Genomic DNA, 22,956 nt, shown 5'->3' with positions numbered 1-22,956 from the left:
GAGACACAACCAAACCTCTCTTCCTATCATCCATTCCAACAAAACCAGCCCCAGATTGGATCAAATTGATTATCTACCCAAAACATCATTTTGGCATCAACTCTCAAGATGAACATGCTTTTTCTCTCTAGGCAGCAATAACTTGCGAGATCTTATCTGGTGGAGTTGGAACAAAGTTTATTTTCGAAAACTTTTTCCTCATCCTCCATGGAGCTTGCTATGGATATCAACCAGGCATTCCCTTCCCATTTTGACGCTTGGAAATCCAAATTAAACCCTCATGCCCCCACTTGGGAACCTCCACCTTTAGGTTGGGTGAAAATTTAATTCTGTTGAGGCCATCACTCCTACTACTTCCTCTTAGGAGTTTTATGTGACTCAAATGGTCAGTTCCTCTTAGTTACCACTGCAAAAGAGACATTCTCATCTCTAGCCTGGGCTGAAGCTAAAGCGGCTCTCCTAGCAGTCTCCACTATAGCCCGCTTTGATCTTAATCAGGCTATTTTTAAAGGCGATGCTAAGACTATTAGAGCATCTTCAGTAAATTTATCAAATTTTTGTACTTTTTGGAGAATGAACAGTAACTTTTACCTTTATTTACCAATTTTTTCAAATATACTTTTCAATAGATTCTTTATCTCATTTAAATATTATTTCTTAATTCATTATTTATTCTTTTTTTAACAACTACACATCTTTCAATATTTTTTTATTCAACACCTAATTATTATAATAGGAAAAAAGTATTTGAAGAATGAACAATAGCCCATCAAGTCTGATGGGCTACTGTTCATTAGCCCAAAAAAAATTGAGGTATAGAGAAGCTGTTGGAGCATGAACAGTAGAAATTTGGAGCATATATTCTCTATATTTTGGCTATGCATACTCTATTGGAGATGCTTGACTCAATTAAGTCCCTCCATCTCTACTCCTTTATGGGATTTCAGGGCCACAATTGCCGATATACAACTCTTGCTCCCCTGTTTCTCTAATGTTAAATTTAATTTTTGCCCTAGGTCTTCTAATGGCCTAACTCATTCTCTTGCCTATTGGGCTTCTTTTTGTTCAACTTGGGGATCCCAACTCATCTCATCCATCCCTTCTTGGCCCTTTTGTAAGGATGTTGATGGACATATTCCCCCTTTGTTGTATGTATCTTCCTTTGGGCTTTCTTAATAAAATTATCATCTAACTTGTAATAAATAAATAAAAAAGCATTTCTTGCATGGTACGTGGTGCCAAATTCCATTTGTGGTTAATTGAAAACTGTAATGGAGGTGCAACTAGGAAACAAATTTACAAGCTCTAACATTTAAACTTGGTTAGAGGGTCTTGTTTCACATCTTGTGTTGATTAGTATTCAGCAGATTTTTTGTAAAAGGTTCTATAGTCCGAGAAAATCTATCATGCATTAGGTGAATATATCCCCCCTCACACAGGGTGGACCTCACATTGTGAGGGGATGGACTTCATAAAGTGTGAGGTCCACCCTATGTGAGAGAGGGGGAATACATGAACCCTTAGGGTCTAACTTGCCTCCTACTAATACATAAATGACATCTCCTTTGCTTTTAATGTCATATCACCTATTCTTTAAACCGATGGTTGAGATTTAAAAAAGACGCCATGGCGAAAATAGCCCACTACCACTATTTAGCAAAAAAATTAGCAATTTATTATTGTTTTGGAAATATGTAGGGATTTACTATCTTTTTGAAACTCGAGGTCCAAAAACTCGAGATCTTTAAAAAAGTTTCAAAATTTTTCCATAGTACTTGAGTTCCATAAACCTGAGTACCCAAAAAGTAATAGATTTTTACATATTTTCGAAACAGTGGTAGATTGCAATATAATTTGCAAAAATGTGCTATTTATCTATTTTCGCCATGATGCCACATCTTTTCTTTTTTCTTTTTATTTATTTTTTTTTTTTTTTTTGTGTTTTTAAGAAACTTGTCAATAAGTCACATGCAAAAATGCAAAATGAGCCAATACTATTTTATCGCCCAATTGTTTCCTAATTTCCTCTCTCCCTCAATTGACAATCTGTAAAATCCCCCCCCTCCCCCCTGCCAAAGAAAGTAATAGATCTTTATATATTTTCGAAACAGTGATAGATTGCAATATAATTTGCAAAAATATGCTATTTAGCTATTTTCGCCATGATGCCACGTCATTTTTTTTTTTTTTTTTTTGTGTTTTGAGAAACTTGTCAATAAGCCACGCGCGAAAATGCAAAATGAGCCAGTACTATTTTACCGCCCAACTGTTTCGTAATTCCCTCTCTCCCTCAATTGACAATCTGTAAAATCACCCTCCCCCCCCCCAAAAAAAAAAAGAGCAAATAAAAAGAAGCAATTTAAATTGAAATCTCCGTATCTCTTTCTCAAATTATCAAAGGTCATTTAATCAAGTATTTCCATCCCTTCTTTTGATTTCTTATTCAATTCAATGTTATGAGATGACAAAATAATTGAGAGAATTTTAAATAATATATTTTTATTTTGTGTTTTAAAAATTACTACATCGGTGTGCAAGCCTTATGTAGTGAAATTTGTTTGTAATAACTACAGCATCACTACAAATGAATTCCTTGGACTAATCAATAAAAGTAAAGGAAAAAAAAAAGCTATTTGTGAATTATTAATATTCTTTTGAAAAATTCAAATCTTATAGCTAACTTTCTCAAGATTTGAAAATTAAGTAAAAGTCCTATTTATTATCTAATTATATTTCCATACCACGCAGAAAAATATTTGATTCAACCCCCAAAAGCCTATATCGACCTTTATGTATTTACTGAAATATAATTAAATAAATGTTTGTAAGATTCCGCTCAAAACAATGATGGATCTTTTCAATGCTCCGCTAAATTTATTTGGTAGCCAAATGATACTAGTGAAACATCATTGTGGTTACATTCGAAATTTTAACCTATAGCCGGTTTTTAACTTCACCAACGTCCGAGCTTTTGCACAAGGCGGTTCTCTATCTCCACCCTTTTCTCCATGAACAAGGCATACTTTGAAACCAGTTGTTTGTCACCAGCATTCACTGATAGCTTGCAGCTGAGAGATGTCTTCTCCAACTTGTCCTTGTACAAGAGTGAGATGGGTACAAAACTGCCCTTTTTGCTGCACAGCCAACCATGAGCAGCCCTCAAGGCAGCTCCTAGGGATGCTGAATCTGTTAGGAGGGAAAAAAAAAAGATGATCCAGAGGTTAATCCATCAGGCACAGCTCAAAATTACAAAAGGAGATTAGGATATTGTGCCACTGGGAAACTTAGAAAAGGCATTATCTGACTTGTTTAGACTGGGGTCTTGAAGGAGTAATATGACCAAGGATATGTAGGGTGATCAAGTTTTTACTAATTCACATATGTAGATGAAATATTTCTTTGTTTAGTGTTCTAATTTAAGATTAAGAAGATAATAACACTTAACATAAACAAGAAATCATAGTATCAGGTGTATTCTTGTTACCAGGTCTTTTGACTGTATAGACGTCACAACCAAAAATGGAAGCTATTGAGCTAAGGATGCTTTGATTTGCTGATGCTCCCCCAGTAGCTATTATTCGTTTTGGAGGAGAAGGCATCCCAAATCTTTCTGCATGAGCTCGCATTGAGAGGAACTGACCTTCAATTAATGCCCGGACCTGGAAATGGTTGTAATTCATGAAGAGTTCATGTAGGATCTCATCTACCAAAGTAAACAATCAAGATTCAATTACTGACCTCAGAAGGATGATCAAATTCCTCTACTTCCTTCTCATTCACACCCTCCAAGGTGTTGCCTGAGAAATTTTCAAGTACATAGCGATGGAAGCCAACTGGGAGCATAAACAGAAGTGAGTTTCTCATTTTAAATTTTACAATAAAAGTAAAGGGATATGCACCACTAGCCATTGTTGCAATTTGGATATGCCACCAAATCTAAAAAAAAAAACAAAAAAAAAAAAGGACAAGGAGCCCATAGTTGGTCCTACTCCCATTGGAGGAACTAAATATAATTACATCTAAGTATCTAATTAATCACTGAGTCATTATTGGTCTACTTAAATCCTCATGAACCTATCAGATCAGAAACAACCATAATTTTAACCAGTTGTTCTCCAATAATATATTCTGGTGGAAACCACTTAATGGTGGATCTTAGTGCTTTCAATGCATTTTATAAGTTTAGTATAAGTATTGTATATTGAAAACCAAACCAAAGTAGGGGGAAATTCAGCAGCAGAAGATATTGAACAAATACGCATAGCCTCATTCTAAAACCTACCTGGGAGGGGAGGAAGAATTTCATGCTCCTTGTAGTAGAAACCCATCTTTCCACCTAGTTCAGACACTAAAATGAGCAAAGAACGAAAATATAACAATTAATTCCAGGATAAGTAATCAAAGCGGGACATAACATACCATTCAAAGGCGGAGTTTGCTGAAGAAATTTATTGAAAACTTCCAAGACTTCTCCGCATAACGGTTTCGCACATCTAACAACAAGATAAGAGTCACTCTATGAAACAAAAGATGTTGCTTGTTGGAATTTGTAAAAATATGTATTAGACAAAAGTATTACCTTCACGAGTAAGGGAACCATTCTTGTAGACCAGCATTACCATGTAGTTTTCAGGGTCCACAGGATTCGGGAAAACATGTCCTTCCAGTCTAGGTTGAGGCTCTTTAGTGATCCCAAAGACCTGAGCAATAAGCATGAAGAGATTACAACTAAAGGGACCTATATCAATCTAGATAGAAACTGAAGCTTGAGTAGTAATAAAGTAACATTAATATTCAGCTTATGACTCTTATATTATGCATATTAAAACTAATAACACCTAATGATGATGGTATGTGTACCTCCATATAAACTGTCAAGGAATGCTACTGTCTGTGGTCACAAAATAAACTACTCTACATTCTAGCTTAAGAATTCAAACACGGACAACTAGGATTGTATGTTTAACTTACAGTGTCACTAGTGCCAACACTAATTGCCAAATCTCCTGGAGTATTTAGGGTTAAACCTGCAGGATCAAGATGCTTTTAGATGATAAAAAGATAGGAGTGCAAGCCAAATTAGAACAGTTGGAAGAGATTTTTCACTTTTTGGTTGGGGGGGGGGGGGGGTTGATAAAGCTGAAAAAGTGAAAGGTTTAAAAACAAGGAAAACCAACTAGCACTGAATCATTACAAATAGCCAAGGATAAATAAGCCAATTTCTCCATTTCAAGCAAATGTCTTAATTGGAATAGGTCTTGCAACACTAACTTGGGAGACTTATGAATTCACTGTATAGTGTATACTGACAATTTCGATAGTTAATCATTTCCAGTCATCAGGGTACATGAGCAGATGGTTAGTAATTTGATAGGAGTTTACTACAGAGAAATTTTTTGTAAATATTTTAAAGGAAAAAAATACTACCTTCTTTGAATTTTCATTTATCACTTATTACTAAAAACCTATATAACATCTTCTGCATTGATCATTAGATCCATTGCTAGCGTATGATTTAAAATACATTAGTTAGATAAAAAGTTAATTCAATTCTTCAACAAAGTTTTCAATGTATAGAAGCTGATTCAAAAAGTTTCAAACATTTAAAAACCATCAATTGTCTAAGACTATTTTTTTTACTTGTAAGTTAAATAGCACCTGGTGGGTCTTGAACCCACAGCCTCATCCTCCACCTTGAACTTACAAGGGGGTGAAGTGCCATCTGAACTAGAGCTCTTTGGTGTCTAAGATAGTAAAATTTTTAACAAGCTAAAGTTGAAGATTTTAAAAAGCCTTCACTCATTTAATATTTATAACATTTGAAATCGGATTATATACCCAAACTGGCATTGGGGATGTCAGAGAGACTGATTACAGACACTATTGGTGGATCTTGAACCTGTGACCTCACCCTCCACCTCGTCCTTACAAGGGAAGGAGATATCACTTGAGTTTAAATTGTTGTTTAAAATAAGTTTAACACAAACATTTAGAGAAGGCCTTCTGTTGAGTATACCACTCGCTCAAAAACCAAAATAAATATATTAAACATGCTCTGTACTGACTTTGCATATAGCTAAGTTTATTTGTCAGGAAAGCATGTCCTGTGGTTTAAGTAAACAGGTAGCGAAAAGGCAACCAGTGGCACTTTCGGAAAATAATAACATAAATTACATAGAAATAAACCATATATCATGGTAAGAGTGTGATGTTTAGAAGGTGTCTAAAAGAATTTTCTAATCGAAAAAATATGGAAGTAGAAGTTAGGGATGAAAAAAGGTTATGCACCTGCAAGACTGTTAGGGTTGTCTCCAGACCACTGAACAACCAAGCAATTCTTATTGAAGTGGAACCTGAAAGTAGATAAAAATGAAATTCTAGATGTCAATCTAAATGTATTTTGCAAGCTAGATGCACAATTTTACATATATAACTCTGTGACATACTTATTCCAAATTTCACAATACTTTTCAATGCAATTTTGATCCATTTAGGTAATCAAATGCACATGTCACTCGTAGGTTATGTTACAACTAAAATAATACAACTGTTCAGGTGTGGAATAAGTTTATATGTTCCTAATGCATAGAAAGAGTTAACACACGAAATTGGAATTAATCAAATGTCCACAAATTGCATTTTACAGAACATCAAAACCATGATTAATAAAAAATATAATGCTAACCTCTCCACAAAGTAGGAAGCAATAGAACCTGCAACAGCATGGGCAGGGGCTAACTTCCCAAGTTTCTCCTCCAAATTAGGGGCAGTGGCCTGTAAGAATTATAAAAATCAATGATTAATAATTAAAAAGGAAAAATCAAACTAATTATCAAGCTCCAAGGCAATTTTTCTAAAAGTAACAAAATTGATTCCAGAAGAATCATGGGATTTATCATGAACCAAGATCTGCCAAAGTACAACAAACCTCTAAAGCTATCTTAGACCAGGCCCTTTGCTTTATGTCCATCAAGTTCATCCCGGCACCATCAGTTTCATCAATACAAGCATAAGAACCAATCAGAAGAGACGCCACAAAAGAGCTAACAAGAGATATCCTCTCAGTATCATGATAAACTTCCGGCTGCATCTCAAATATCTTCCTAATTTGGGGGCCAGTATATCTTTCATGAGCACGTGACCCGGTAAGTCGAGCTAACTCCAAAGCTCCTCCAACAGCCTTTTCAATCTCTCTACATTGTGCAGTAGTGCTGCTGTCCATCCATATAGGTGATTCCTTTACGGAAAAGGCACTGCCAAGCTGATCCACCAATGCCTTCTTGGGATCCAATGAAGATAATATAGCAGAACTGCCACTCTTCCAATACACACTACCGTGTTGCTGTCCACTACCTGAAACAGCAGCAATTTTCCCAAAATCCAATTTTTTTGACAGTTTTTGAAGCATGAGATCCAAAGCTTCCACCCACATTAATGTGGGTGAGACAATTCTGCCATTATCAGAGGGGTCCCTGTAAACCCCATCTTTGGTTTTGTAATGAGGCAACTCAGTATCAAAATGAACCAGCTCTGAATTAACAACGTTGAGATTGCAGTCCAACACAGTTGCCTTTAAGGACCTTTAAAAAAAAAATAATTGATGCAATTCAGATTACAAATATTCCAATCCCACAAAATAATTGTCAAAAATAAAAATCTAATAGACCAAAGAAAAAGAAAAAATAGAGACAAGTCACTGATTAATAACAGTCTTATCCCATTGTATGAAATAATTCCAAACCCTAATAAATTTCCCAATGAGAATGAAATTTGATCAAAATCATAAGAACCCATTAACACAAAGAGGCCAAGCAGTCAAAATAGTAATCTGGGTACTTCTGATTTGCTGATTATCATAAAAAAATGAAGTGAAAAAAACAGAGTAAGAAAGAGATCAGAGAATAGTGGCTTACTGAGTAGAGCTGTCAAATCCAAGAAAGTATGAGTCTTGAGGGAGAGACAATTCCTCCATTGGAGCAATATACCAAGTCTAAGCGGTTCTATCTGGGTTTCAGAGACAAAAGAGATGAGTTTTAAATTTAGAATGAAGTTGAGGAAAATTGACAGAGCTCACTCTGTTTCTTCTTCTCTGTCTGTGTTTATATATAGTATTGGATAATGGATATATTGGCGCTTGAAATGAAAGGTAATAATTAATATTATAAGATCCAATTAAAGCGCAGAATTTCAGGATAAGGACGAGTGACTGGGCAGTGATTAGTTAGTAGTATACAAATTAATCAGGAGATAAATTTGGATACAAATTAATCTGTATCATAATCTATCTGAAATAATCCAGTCAAATTTTATTCACCCAATATAGCCAAGAACAAAGAGAGTAATTTTTTAATTTCACAACAAAAGCAGACTGAAATTGTCAACTTTATGCCCCCCCAAAAAAAAAAAAAAAAAAAAATCCTATTGTAAAAAGATTAAAAAAAAAAAAATCAAGTTCTAATGCCACTAGAATTATTAAAAGAGTTGTAACTTGTAAGTAAAAGAATACTTATATACTACAAGCTCTCATATAACATGTGAACTCTACAAATTAGTGGAACTTATATATTGTGAGAGACTCGCTGCAACTGTATGCAACAGATACAAGATATACCTTTTTGAAATTGTAGATCGTGCTTTACTCATGATGCATTAATGTTGTTGTGAATTTTTTATTATTATTTATTTTAAGTTATTATAGTATTGGTTAAGACCGTTATTAGGTTGAGCGGTGTTTAATTTTTTTATAATAAATAAAGAATAATATTTGAGAGAGAAACTTATATGGATTCTCATTCCCTTATAATCTTATTTGATATTGATTTTGCTAAATAACAAACATACACAAAATTTTCCCGTGTCCAAAATAGTCTTAGTCTTGTTAAATAAATAAACATTCCACGAGTTTTTCTCAAAGTCCAAAATAGCTAAACTTATTTACAACCCTACTACTAATATTACCTTTTTATTTAGTCCAAAGAATCTACTCTGAAAATAGCTAGGGAGAAAGTTATACGGAGTCCAATTATAGACGAGTTTCCCAGCCTCTTTTCATTGGGAGGGAGGTTGCCATATAAATGGTCAAATCGCACTAACAAACAATGAGTAACTTTGCCTTCATCATATAGGCAAGAGACCTGAACGATTGAAAATGCTCAAGAAAGGTTGTCCCTCGCTAGACTATTTTATAAATAAATATTGCTCTTAACCTCTCGTACTGCCTATAAGTCCCAACAAATTGCTCATCAATCACTTTAAACTGGCGTATTGAGAAGGTTCAAGGCAATGAACAAAAAGAAAGGCGTTACACTAAACTGTATTATTGCATACAAATTGTATGCATGAGTCATGATCCTTACTCTTGTTCACAATAAACTATCCCTGTATCTAATAGTAACTGCATCAAAAGTATAATAACAACATAGGAATCTACCTGACCTAATCCGTAATTACATCGCTATTTCTTGAAGCCTGTCTCTAGAAATAAACTAAGGTCTACCTTAACATCGTCCCAGTTTGAACTATTTAGCTCAACCCCTCAACCTTTCAGTAACATGATTCACATTCAGCTAAACAAATATTCAATTTCCTTCACTTGGAACCAGCTTTAAGCCAGTAATTTACAGTGGTCAATGGCTACATATGACCCGGCCCTTCCCATACGCAAGGACATGGCTGCAATTATTAAGGCATCTGATCCCCAGAAGGCCATCATTCTTGGTCTCTGATGCTGAAAGACAAAAGGTGTGAATGCCAAAGACAGCCAGATTCCCCACATCCCCCCATTAACGAAATAATTCAGGGAAAGACCACATTAAGAATCTTGCAAAAATGTCAGTCTCCAAAAACTCAATATGAGCAGCACGTCCGATGAAGGAGTTCAAATTCTTGCCATAGGAGGACGTATCAAAGTTGACATCACAGCGAATGAATACTCGCTGCTCAGAAGAAGGGGCTCGTATCTGGTCCAAGCAAGCATTTAGCATCTCTAGAAATAGTTTGCCCTTTTTTGAGAAGTCCCAAGAGGCTGCTTGGCAAGTTTCAATTCTGGCTGAATGGTATGGAACATAACCATCCTGAGAGATAGTGAATTAATAGCATCCGTTAAATGGAGAAAAACCGACACTAAACGGTAAAAAGAAGAGGCAAAAAAGTATCTCAATAGGTCTTCCTACTTGCTCAGTCAACTAAAACAGAAGTGGTTCAAATATAAAATTGATGTAATCAATAAGGACTTTTTTCTTTGTTGGATGAGTCAAATATCCTTTTATGTATTTATTTTTATAACAAGAGTGTCTAAATCTCTTCGAATATCTGACTATTCTCTTGGGCATGTGCATTCTCTGCGTCCCTTGGGAGTGGCTCCAAGATGCTGCCAAAAAGTTTCGAACCCAGGATCTCATGGATATCATAAGACCTTAAGAACCACTAAGCCAACCCCTTGAGGTTGGACAAGTCAAATATCAAAAAGAACATTTACATAGAAAATGCCAAAAAGGGTCATAGCAATAAAAAGAAATGCACGTCTTTCAAAATGACTTTAACTTCATGAAAAGTTAAAGAAACTGAATTCCATCCAATCAGAATTTATTAAAATTTATCATAAAATCCTCCTAGCTTTTCCATTTGGGAAGAAAGAACACTGTCATGAAGTTGCATTTCCATGTAGTACTTCTAAAAGTCAGTCTGGTAATCATTAAATACAAAGTAACACTACCATATCTTTCACTATCAGGCCTACATTAAATCTTCCAAAAAGTAAAAATGAAGAACAGAAAATCGTGTCCCAACGCTCCAGCATATGAGGGCATGACTAATATTAGGACGGGAGATTTTACCAAAGAAAAAGTATGAGTGGTGCTAGCAAAATCCAAACACAAATTTAAAAGAGAAATATTGATAGAATGCAACCCTAATGAATGTGGTGAAAACAAAGGGTCTGAAGAAATAAGACTATTCCAAATAAGCCTGTTGAATAGGAAGGGATACCTGAGGTGAAGATAACAGGATGATATGCTTGAAATTCTCCAGTGTTTTCTGCTGAAATAAGAAAGAGAACCGTTTGAGGCTTCAAACAAAGAGTTAGGTTGCAGGAAAATAGCCTCCTCTCTCTCTAATAGGTCCTAGCCTCAATTATTCACTTTGGAAGTCAGAAAAATACATTAAATTTTCATTGTACTTATATCACAATTTTATATCTTCTCCCAAGAGTGCAAAAAATACACAAGGCCTGAATCTCATTGTTGTATGAAAATAAATTAAATATTATGTTGCAATCTCTCTCATTTTCTATTTTGTGGGGAAAAGTTAAATAATATATATATATATATATACACACACGCACTTGATCATCTTTTTCTTCATTGTCTGGTTGCAATGGATATGTGGGATATGGTGTTCAGAATGTTTGGAGTGAGCTGGGTTACGCTGCAATCTGTAGTGGGGCTTTTAGCATGTTGGCAAGGCAGATTTGGTTGTCATCGAAATGGGTATATATGGTTGATTGTTCTCCATTGCTTATTGTGGTGTCTTTGGAGAGAGAAAAATAGTAGGTGATTTGAAGATAAGGAGAGATCAATATCAGACTTGAAGCTATTTTTCTTTAGAACTTTAATTGATTGGTTGGCTGCATTGCGGAACCAATCATTTTTATCTTTTCTTGATTTCCTAGATTCTTGTAATTTTTGTTCTTGATTGTTTGACCCCTTCCACACTCCCTGTGTACTAGGATGCTCCCCTTTTTGATATCAATAAACTTATTACTTATCAAAATATATATATATATATATATTTTACCTAAACATGATCAACAGAAGAACTTGTCCATTACCTTACACAGCTTGTAGAAGAATGTATTTTGGAGATCCGGGTCATCTGTGAAAGTAAGCTGATGAATGCACTGTGTGCCCTTAAACTTCTTCAAAAGCCACAGCCCAGAGTTAAATAAAGAGTTTGAACTATAAAGATATCCCAAGTGCGGACCAGATATAGAAACATATGTATATAAGTATCTTAGATATGGCTCCATAATGCTCTCTGCAAAAAAAAAATTAAAAATAAAAAAAAAAAAGAAAAAAAAGAAAGAAAAGAAAAGGCAGAGTTAGAACCAAACTAGAAACTGGAAGCATCAAGGCATCCAAAGCTACGGTCCTACCTGCTAATGCTGTTCTTAAAATCACATTTCCAATAGAATGTCCCACAAAACTAAGCTTAATGTCTCCTAAGCGTCCAGATCTTGAAAATTTATCCATCTTTTTTTTAACGAAACAAACCACTTCCTGAGCAAGCCTTAGTCCCATTTCTCTGAAATCATCAGATGTTTTGTCTTCATTTGCTTCAGACATAAGAAACTCTGTCTTTGGGTCAATCAGAAGCCACTGATTTCTAACAAGCCGTAAATCCAGGTGATGCCCCTACAGTGTTTTGAGTTGTAACAGGTAAAATTAATCTTCTGTTCTATGCTTTACCCACAATGCAGTACAGAACATGAATAAAATAGACTTCAAAAGTAATGTTCTGCTAACCAAAATGGGTCTACACTCTGCACTTTTTTTATCTAAGAAATTACCGATATTGAACAGGACCAACACATACCATAAAAACCTACCTCAAATACTAACAAGATATACAGGCATGCCAACAACAAATGATGCAGGAGGCAATGGGAAAACAGATTTATTATATTTTATTTGATTTTATGTATCATGGGCAATTTTGTAATTTCATAATATTCTGGAATGGGCTGTGTTAACAGTCCATTAGATCTTCTTTTGGGCTTTATTTTAAGATTGGTTATTTAGTTGGGCTTTAGTAGTAAAAGCCTAAGGAGTCCAAGTCCAAGTCCTATTAGGGTTTTAAGAAATCCTAGTTCAACTAGGATTAGGTATTAGACTTCTATTTAAAGAGTTGTAATGCTTCATATTGCGATGATGAATGTTTTCAGAATTTTTTTTTTTTTTTTGATAGACAAAATATATAGAATGAATGTTTTCAGAATTTAAGAGCTATGAAGCTTTCTTTTATGGTTTGTGTGATGCAACCTTCTCCAAGGTGTGATGCTTAGGAAGTCTAGGTGTGATTCCTAGATATTTAGTTCTATTCTTTTAGCAACTGATACACAAATAAGGTGAAATAGAAGGGTTGGGTTCAAGTTACACCTAGTGTAACTTTAAACAATGTTAAACCACTCAATATTTTTAAATTGGATGTGAATTTTGACAAATCCACCGTTGGTTACATTATCTTCGTATAATCTTTATGCTTGCAAATTTTCAAAATGATCAAATATCAATAACCATGTCATCAATCAATTGTTTAAATTCAAGGTTTTGTAGTTTATAATAATAAATAAAAGATAAGTATATGGATCAAATAGTAAATAACATTCGATTGACATAAAAATTGGCACTCAAGTAAAAAATATATAGAATATGTAATACAACGGTGGGATTTTCAAAATATGAATTTAATAATAAGTTATTAGGTGGTCTAACATTTCTTAGAGTTACACTAAGTGTAATTTGAACCCAACCCGAAATATAAATATATATATATATGTATATATGTATACACACACATATATATATATGTATGTATGTATAGCTTAAACATGCTTTCCCTGTCTCACTGGACTCACCTTGCGTCATTTCATTCCTTGTCAGAAAAGAATCATGGGAAAAAGGGAAAAGGACTATATTTAGTAATGTTAAAATTCGATCCTATCAATACCCTTCAGCCTAATAATTGTAAAACTGGAAAAATGAATCAAGAACCTTTCCTAGCATGGTGAAATTAACTTGAAGTGAAATGTACCATGTTTATGACCAATTAAATTAGAATGGAGCTAGCATGCTCGCAATGGACTGTACCATTGCTCTATGGTTCTTTTCAAAATTTCCCTGATGAGCATCACTGGCTTACAAAGTGCTAGAAACCTCATTGAAGTGTCATAAGACATGAATATATTTCAATTATGTAAGCAACAACTTCAGACCAAAAGCAATTTCAGAACCCTGACAAGTATTACTTTGCAATAACAGATAATTTACATTAGCAAGTAAGATTTTCAATGTGGCAACTTCTAGAAACATCATAATGAGAATGATATACAAAAAAGCAATGGCATGTTCATATTTAGGCAAGGCTGTAGAGAGTAAAACTTGCCTGAAACCCGTGCACAAAGACAACAATCCTCAAAACACGACCATTTTGGAGTGAGCCAGAACCAGATTTCTTGTTGGCAGCTGCAGAGCTGGGTCCAGTGAGTGGGCCCATCAAATCTATCACATCCAAATGTCTCAAGTATGAATTTTCACTAGAAGAGCGCCGCCTAGCATTCATCACACGTTCTACAATTACAATAGGAATATGTGATGGATTTCCAAATATTTGCATGTCTTGGATTGACCGATTGTTGATCTGCATGAAGCAATACCTATTTATAGAAATCCAATTATACAGGAAACAAGGATAAGAAAGAAATCCATTTGAGAATAATTACTCACATTCATCTGTGCAATACTTCGCCTATGAAGCTCAGCACGTGTAGCCGCAGTTTGGGCAGGCTGTACAGATAAAATACAGTTCCCACGTCAGACACTGAAGTGAATGACTATTTGTCCATGTAGTTGAAAGGGTAAGCCAAAATTAACATTATGTAAACAGTGGTAATAAAGCAATGTAGTACAAATATGAGCACTTACATCATCAGTTAACTTCCACAAACTTGAAACTCTTTTATGGGAACCATTATGGGAAGACTCATCACCTCCACTATTTAAATAGTGATGAGGCATCTCAACCTTAGAGTGTACCATCCATATTGACCATTCAGCTCTCCGATCCTTAGCCCACGCATCACGCAGGAATTCCAATATCTTCCTTTCATTAGCCCTAGAATAATGAATTATAGTTCGGCATGAAAAAAAGCTTAAAAAGAGAAAAGGCAACCACCATATCACAGGTTCAAGTGTTTATTTTGTTAACTTGTGGCTATGGACAGAGATGTCATAATCCACCAAGAAAGGGGTCCCAAGCTGGTTATTCAACTCTTTAAATGAACTCAGGCTGCTCCTTTGAAAGTTGGAATTTATCAAAAATCTCAGTAACCACTTGGTATCTTGGCAAAAATCCCCTTTATTATCTCAAAAACCTATTTAGCCACTAGCTAACCATCTCAATCCCCATAAATATTGACCTATAAAAGTATTCTCATGGATGAACCACCAATAACCACAGCAATTAATACAATTCATATAGAAAAATTGTTGAATTAAATAAAATTTCAGCTGCTTATTTTAAGCTTTGAGGGTGTGATTGCCAACTCTTTTAAAAGTGTGATTGACTAATTTAGTAGATATATCTAAAGTAAAATTCATTTTACTTCACTGTTATATTCTGAGCTATCTCATTTACTTTTCAATTAGTAACATTCATTTTACTCCACTTAGGCTTTGTGCTTTTGCACCTAGGCTATAGTGACGTTAGAGCCTTAATAATGCACCTTGATCCTTTAATAACACTGCTGAATGTTAGAATTTGAATGGACTTTTGAAATTAAAATTAATAAAATCAGGCAAAGTTTATATACAATTTCAAGGATATGGAGAAAATCTAACCTGTGGAAATGCAAAAAAGTATTCCATAAATATGACACTTGATCACCCAGTGAATGAAAGGAGTTCAACAAATCACCCCTAGATAAGCGGCGAAGCAATTCCTCACTTCGAAAATCTAGACTACCATTTGCTCTCTATTCAATAACAGAAGACATTACTAAGTAAGCATTACAAAACCTTAGAATCAGAGGAAATTACAAAAAAAAAGAATCAAGAATACTCTGCTGAAAAGTAAGGACCTCAAGACCATTTCGTGGCTTGCCTTGTCCTGAAACTTCATCTGCAGCACCCAAATTTTTTTTAAGGACAGAACCAAACAAATTTGTATCATCCATGTTGGATATAAAATCAGTCAAATCAACAGCTTGGTCAATTGCTCGGCTAAGCTTTTGTAGCTCTTCAAGCAAGATGTCACGAGCAGTTAATAATGCTTTAACAAGCATGACGTCTTTAAAATCTACAGAAGCAACCTGGTCCAATGCATAGCCATCACAAATACAACTGTTAATACTTGAAAGAACACTGTTTAAAGAACTGGAAACAAAACACTATTAGCGGGTAAAATAAAATGTGCAAGCACCTCCATTCTGAAATACATTAAAACACTGGCTTACAAAAATTGACTCTTCAGATTCTATTAACAAGTCTTTACTCCTTTGGGCATTAGGCACAAAGCCATTAGTCATTATGGCAACTTTCTACCAAACCAAAGCTTTCTTATTTTCGTTTTTCAGCAAAACCATACAAGCAAGAAACATGTTGATGCAGTCAGCAAAGAGATCAAGAAAAAACAAGATTAAAAACCCAAAAACTAAAGAATTGTCGTCTAATTTTGATGTGGGACATTCTTTGCATCCTTCATAGGTTACCTTAGTTATTTTTGACTTTTAGTAACAACTTTCTTCAGGTTGGAAAGTTCCAAGATTAGTTTTAATTAAGTTTCACTAGGATAATTTGGTAATTTCAAGATATTCTAGAATGGGTTGTACAAGAGGTTCATGACACCAATTTTATGTCCTTTTTCTATTTGGTTTAGAAGTTCTTAACAATTTTTGTTTGTTACTAGCAAAGCTTTAAAACGGAACCGTGATGACCAGTTTAACTGTGAACCAGTCATCAGTCTGATTTTTAAAACAAAAAATAAAAAATAAAAAATAAAACTCTAATAAAAGCTTCAAACCATATGAACCAAGGTCAGAACCGTCAAACACACAGCAACTATTGTGAGGGTGGATGTGGGCAGTGGGTTTAGAGGCAACCCTGAGGCTGTCACGCATTGCGCAAGGCCACACCTCAACTTTCCAGTCACCATCACTGGAAACCCTCCCAACATAGGGACTCATACAGTCTTAAGCAGAACCAAAATGGCAAGATACACAAAATCCAGAAACAGAGACGCCTTCAAATTGAAGGGGAGAGAGACTGAGATTAAAAATATGCACAGCTTGAAAGATAAGCTTTTGACAGCAAGACTAAATGGTTTTATTATTACGATTCCTTTCTATGTCTACATGTTTGTAAATGTGGGGAAGAGAATTAAACATTATTTGTGTTTTGTTATTATTTTCTATTTGTTTCATACTAATTGTGAAAACACATTTGAAAGGTATTTCATCTTTTTAGATCATGCAAAATAAATTGCATTGCAAAGTTGAATACAAAGTCATCCTATTTGTTAAGCAAACACTGCCATTATGCCAAGAAGAATATGACAAAAACCGAAGCTACAGTATAAGTACAATTTACAGTAACAAGCACATCCACCTGCGCGCACAGATAGATACACACACATTCCACAACCAAAACATGCACAGACGGAGTATTGATAAACACAATTGTCATCGTTGGGTAGATGCACCAGACAGCTAATTATTTGGTTAAAAGAAACAAAGATCCAATGTGCTTGAATTCAAACGGATCTTCCTACTCAAAGAACAGGTTGTGGGGGAGGTTGTGAGTTCAATAGCTAGGTGCATGTGCAAGTTACCAAAAGAAAAAGAAAGGAACCAAACAGCCAGGTAAAAGTTTTAGCCAAATAAATAAATTGTGCTAGAACATACTTTCGACCCAATGGAACTGTCACCTGCATCGTCTTGAGCAGTGCTGGAACCACTGAAATAATTCAACTGACCATGTTACTTCAACAAATAAATACAATAATGAATTATCCAAAGAAAGTGTAAATAAAGAAATGTGATAGCAACCAGGTTATCCATTTTAGTAGCATATGCGACAAACCTGGGTACCTTCAGGGGGGACATGGAAGAACCAACTTTCAGTAGACTGGTGTGTATGCTTACATCAACAAGCACAGCATGGAAAGCATCGAAATGAACAGGGCAATAAGAATGCAACCCTAGAAGAGCTTTAGGAGGAATTCGAAATTCATGCACTGCAGAAGGGGAAGTATCAAGAGAAGCCAGTATCTCAGACCTACAGAAATTAATAACAATCACCATCATATTAAATTCCAATGTAAGTCCAAGCATGCATTAATTGGAAAAAGCAGACTCTTAGACTTTCAACTCACCCTTTTTTAAGGGCTGGAGCATACATAAGCTCAAACTTCAAAATAACTGCAGAAGTGGGTGGACCCTGCAAATAAAGTGCCATATAATTAGGCAAGACATGATAACAGTGGTAGATACCAAAGGCCAAAAAGCGAGCAGAGAGAGAGAGAGAGTGAGAGAGGGATACACTACCTCATATCTACCAACAGGTAGATTAAATGAGATCATGATGGATAAGAGAACATCCTGCCTTGCATACTTGATCCGGAAAGGCTGGGTTGAGAAACTGTTGTCTGTGTCATCAATCCTCCATACTCCGTATACATCATCAGAACCCAGATCAGGAACTACAGCTCAAAAAAGTTTCACTACCTCTTAGTCCCTTAGCTCGTCTAAAGAAATATCAAAGATCCCAACTACCAGAAAAGTTTCTATTTAAGCGATGCAAACATGTCTCCAATCAGTGATAAAATGCAGAATATCTAATAAATCAAAATCATTGGAAGTCATCTAAATATCTTGAAGAACTCCTTGTCAAACATTCTGAAGCAACCATGTACTTCATCATGGGTGCACCTAACTGAACTGAGCTACCTTAGAATCTAAATGCTAGAATAAAAATGACCACCTAATCACAATCTCAGCCAAAATGAGGGAGAATTAAGGGGGGGAAATCTCTGGAGGGTTTTTTTTTTCCCCCTTCATAATTCAGATGAGTAAACATCATGAGCAGGGAACATAGATCTACAATCCACATCAAGTTGTGGCGCCCTACAATACTAATACTGGAAAAATGTGCAAAGAAGGCTTTTTCTACATAAATGAGCTAGGAAACATTAACTTGTAAATTCTTTATTATTCAGGCCATCGAATTCTCTCTTGAAATGTTTTAGCCAAATCATTATAGAATTCAATAAAAAAAATTTTAAGATCAAAAGAAAATAAAAAATCAACTTTCCAATCTACCATTGAATTATTTAAAGAAGCAAATAATATTGCCATTAAAATTGAAATAAAATTGTCAGTTTTCACTGCAGGCTAATCAATTAGCAACATAGCTCAATCTTGAATTCACAAAGCCACTGGCCAATTGCATAAACTGCAAAGTTCATATTTGAGTTTTAAAAGGAGCTGTTTTAGACCATATACTTGTAATTTAGGTATGCCTCCAAATTGCAAGATGCACAGACACAAATATTAAATCTTCAAAGAGCTCTGGACAACTCATTAGCAACACACACACAGAGATCAAAACCAGATACATAATTGATAAAAGCAAAGAGGATAACCATTACAACAAGAATAACACACCTTCATATTGAACAACTCTTGCTGGAGTTCCCAAAGAAGTATAGTCATCATCTTCCCATCTCAAAGTAATCTTAATTTGATACCATCTGGACAAAGAAAACACTGATAAGCAAAAGAGTAATTCATCTCCAAAATCTAGTCTAAGCGTGTTTGGATGCCATTTGATGATTCCTTATTTACTAAAAGTAAAAGTACAATAGAAAACAAGTTTTTTTTTTGGAGCACACCAAAGTTCAAGAGGCCCCAAAAGCTGGTTTTTTTGGGCTTACCAAACACACAAACAGGCAAATAAATAAAGAAGATCAAGTTCACAATAAGTAATGAATTTACAAGCACATACCCCTGCTGGAAAAGGTCAAGATTGTGAAACCTATGAATGTAAATGGCAATTTCCTGTGCAGTGTCCAACATAGCCACCGGCTTAACCCTGGCCGAGTGGGGCTTAGCATCAGGCAACCTCTTTGCTGACCAAGTCCTATATTTCAAACCAATGAACCACCCCAAATGCCGATACATATGTAACCCACTATTAGTGATTTTTGCATCCCTTTCTTTTTCAACCAATATCAATTATAAGTTACAACTGCAACCTCCCGCCAAATCTACATATTTCTTTTCTGAAGCCCCATAATTCACAAAAAAATCAAACGAACTCTCTCACACATCACTATACGAGACACAAGAATTTCACAACCGATCACGAAAATTCTCACTCTTTGCTGTATGAATCCACTTTCAAGAGTTCTCAATCTTCAAAATCATAAGAAACTTCTAGAGCTGCAAAGAAGTTTATGACATAATCAGGATGGTACAAGAGTGAAAAACTAAAGAACTTTTCATTAAGCCCCCCCAAAAGAAAAAAAAAATATTGGTCATTTAGAGAGAAAGCATGATGTTGATTTATTACCAAGATTATTAAGTACAACGAATGTAGCTTATCAATTATCCTTATAAATTTACGCCGTAATGGTAGTTAGAAGACGCGCGCGCACATTAGCAATTGCAAAAGGAAACAATCAAGGGTCCTCCTCCTAAGATTTGCCCTTAGGGAAGCATCAAGAAACATTTAAATGCTACTTTATTAGCTGCATTTTGTAAACAAATTCACAGTTTGTTAGCCCTTTTTTTATTATTTAAATAATACTCCTATATATTTGTTCAACTTTCTTTAAGGTAAAAGCAAATAGGAAAAAGATAGAGACACATTAATAAATAAACAGAAAATCCATGAAATCAAAGCGTGAAAAACACTTTGGGGCCTTCAGTGAAAACTAATGTATGGAAAGGCTCGGACACTTCGTCTAATCCATTAGGTTCGAGTCCCACTGCCAGCAGAGTCCGTTGGTGGGCATCTACACGGGTTGGCCCAAGGGTTTAACCTTAGCGCCCTGCCCGGGGCAAGCATAACCTCGCGAACCCCTATTTTCATTTACCAAAAAAAAAAAAAAAAAAAACCTAATGTGTGCATTAATTGATAGTTCAAGCATTTCTGCAGCTCAATTCTCAAACTATTACACATTCACTTCTTCGGTATTAGATTGCATTTCATTTTCTTAAAAACAGCTATAACTAAAAACATACTCTTGAAAAAAAAAAAAAAAAAAAAAAAACGCGTGCACACAAAATTATCAAAGAAACAATTGGTCAGACATGTAACATGTTACAGACAATTCAGATATGAGCTCATGAATCTTATGATCAAACTTTGAAGGGAAACAAAATACGAGAAATGCAACAACGGTGTAAACCTTAAAAAAAAAAAAAGACAATAATTAAATAATTAAGAAGTGAATGGAAGAAAGAGAAGGGAGAAAGTACCACGTGGAGATCTGCTATTTGTAGAAGAGGTCGAAAGCTTTTTTTCGCTAGGGTTCGTAGGTAGCTCTGGGTGCAGAGCAGAGGAGCCAAAAAAACTCACAGAGAGAACAGAAGGAAAAAGAAACTCTGTGAGCTGTACGATGATGTATATTAATCATAGATATAAACGCTAATTTGCTTTTTCTACTTTCTTTTCTTTTGTGTGTGTGTATGCGTGTCATTTACCATGATGTCCCTGACAACAATGCCTTTCTGTTTTATGCATTGTTCAGTGAGACCGAGTCTTAATAATAATTAACAATAATGGAGGGATATTATTGAGAATTGGGTCAGCTTAGCCTAAGCTATTCCCTGTTGTTGCTTTTGGGCCTACAATTTTGATTCGGGCTAATTCGGTTGTGTTTAGGCTCAAACTCTCCGCTAATCCCAGTTAGCTTTTAATACTTTGGGCATGTTGTAGGCTTCTATGGCCGCAAGGCTAAAGGAGATTTATAAGCCCGGTTGGTCCTACTAGTATGCCAGATTTGGGCCCAAATTTAACTGGACTTGAAGATATGATTCAAGTACAAAAAAATTGCTTATTATAACTTTTTATGACAAAGTTTTACAACTCAACTCAATTTTTTGTATTTTCAATTGCCAGGACATATATGAATCATGTTATGAATATATGTCAATTTAGTATTGGCTAATCTTTTGACAAAACGCACTTTACTTGTAATTTGATAGATCTAGAATGTATTTAATACTTCAAGAAACAATATTTCAAATTCAAGTGTTAAAGTCATGCAAATATATCCAAGATTCAAGTGAAAAAATGCTAGTTTTTAAATCTCGACAGCTAGTATCTATCGAGATTTAAAAAGTTATTTCAGCCTGATGCTCGATAGCTTTTAACAGATAACCTATCTATTGAGATTTATGAAAATCAGATTTTTAGTTCTGATTTTCATCCAATCCATGTATACATGTTTGGGTTTTCTTTTTTCACAACCCTAAACATATATAAGAATTATTTTAAGGGCTATCATAGCTGATGTAGGTGAGTACAACTTGATGCAAAGGGTTTTCACAAACAAATTGTGACTGGAGACAATTTCTCATAGTTTATCTTTCTCTTCAAGAATCTACTGCTTTTGAACGCCGTAGGATTTTGTAACCAAGAAGCTTCGTGATCTTCATTGTGTGGATAAACTGAAGAACTTTGCAACTAACATCTTTCTCAAGTTGGTGTGTAAGCCACATACTGGGATCTGCACATCGATTGGTTAGTCACGTACTAGGAGCTATGATTAAAATGAGAGATTGTCACTACAGAACAAGTCCAATTGGGTATTGGGGTAAGGGTTCAACTGTAGATTGGTATAAGATATTGAGATTCCTTTACTTGTAACCATTTGTTGTAATAATGGTAGATTATCGAGAGTGGTGACCTTAAAATCATCTTGTGAGGTTTCTTCCTTAGAGGTTTTCCTCACTCATAAACAAATCATCGTGTTAACTTTATTTTCCACTGCATATTAACTTAGTTGGTGATTTGTTTATACTACCACGCGTATTGCAGATTAATTAACTTAATTAATTCACTTGGCTAATTAATTGGTTAATTTATCACAAGGGGTCAATACATTCTTGGCCTATTATCAATGAAAACGTCTAATGATCAAATCTCTCCATTAGGGATGGCAATTTTGCCTCGCCCA

The 22,956-nt window shown here is 35.1% G+C and overlaps 2 protein-coding genes across 4 annotated transcripts; both read right to left on the bottom strand.

The window, feature by feature from the left end:
- Positions 1-2,755: 2,755 nt before the first annotated feature.
- Positions 2,756-8,218, bottom strand: LOC112004467 (xylulose kinase 2). Its single transcript, XM_024036723.2, is given in 12 exon segments — positions 2,756-3,186; positions 3,485-3,659; positions 3,739-3,833; positions 4,283-4,336; positions 4,420-4,461; positions 4,464-4,493; positions 4,580-4,700; positions 4,972-5,027; positions 6,289-6,353; positions 6,686-6,774; positions 6,929-7,580; positions 7,914-8,218. Coding segments are annotated over 12 exon segments (1,671 nt in total). The 5' UTR covers positions 7,973-8,218; the 3' UTR covers positions 2,756-2,953.
- Positions 8,219-9,289: 1,071 nt separating this feature from the next.
- Positions 9,290-21,410, bottom strand: LOC112004398 (uncharacterized). 3 transcript variants are annotated; one of them, XM_065780521.1, is made up of 17 exons: positions 21,254-21,409; positions 20,343-20,520; positions 19,776-20,212; positions 19,436-19,521; positions 18,317-18,471; positions 18,145-18,209; positions 17,853-18,047; positions 17,675-17,726; positions 15,854-16,084; positions 15,615-15,748; positions 14,700-14,889; positions 14,502-14,561; positions 14,161-14,415; positions 12,152-12,410; positions 11,828-12,033; positions 10,987-11,037; positions 9,290-10,073 (listed from the first exon to the last, which is right to left on the bottom strand). In XM_065780521.1, the coding sequence occupies exons 3-17, from the start codon at positions 19,949-19,951 to the stop codon at positions 9,783-9,785; spliced, it is 2,406 nt and encodes an 801-aa protein (XP_065636593.1). In that variant the 5' UTR covers positions 19,952-20,212; positions 20,343-20,520; positions 21,254-21,409; the 3' UTR covers positions 9,290-9,782. The 3 variants fall into 3 exon arrangements, with proteins under 3 accessions (XP_065636593.1, XP_065636594.1, XP_065636592.1); XM_065780522.1 differs by lacking the exon at positions 20,343-20,520 and having other exon boundaries at positions 10,987-11,034; positions 21,254-21,410; XM_065780520.1 differs by lacking the exon at positions 20,343-20,520.
- Positions 21,411-22,956: the final 1,546 nt, after the last annotated feature.

Source organism: Quercus suber, unplaced genomic scaffold, assembly GCF_002906115.3.
Source record: "Quercus suber isolate HL8 unplaced genomic scaffold, Cork oak 2.0 scaffold_238, whole genome shotgun sequence".
Classification (NCBI taxonomy): Eukaryota; Viridiplantae; Streptophyta; class Magnoliopsida; order Fagales; family Fagaceae; genus Quercus; species Quercus suber.
Note: the sequence above shows the minus strand (reverse complement) of the source record. Positions and strands in the feature narration are given on the sequence as shown.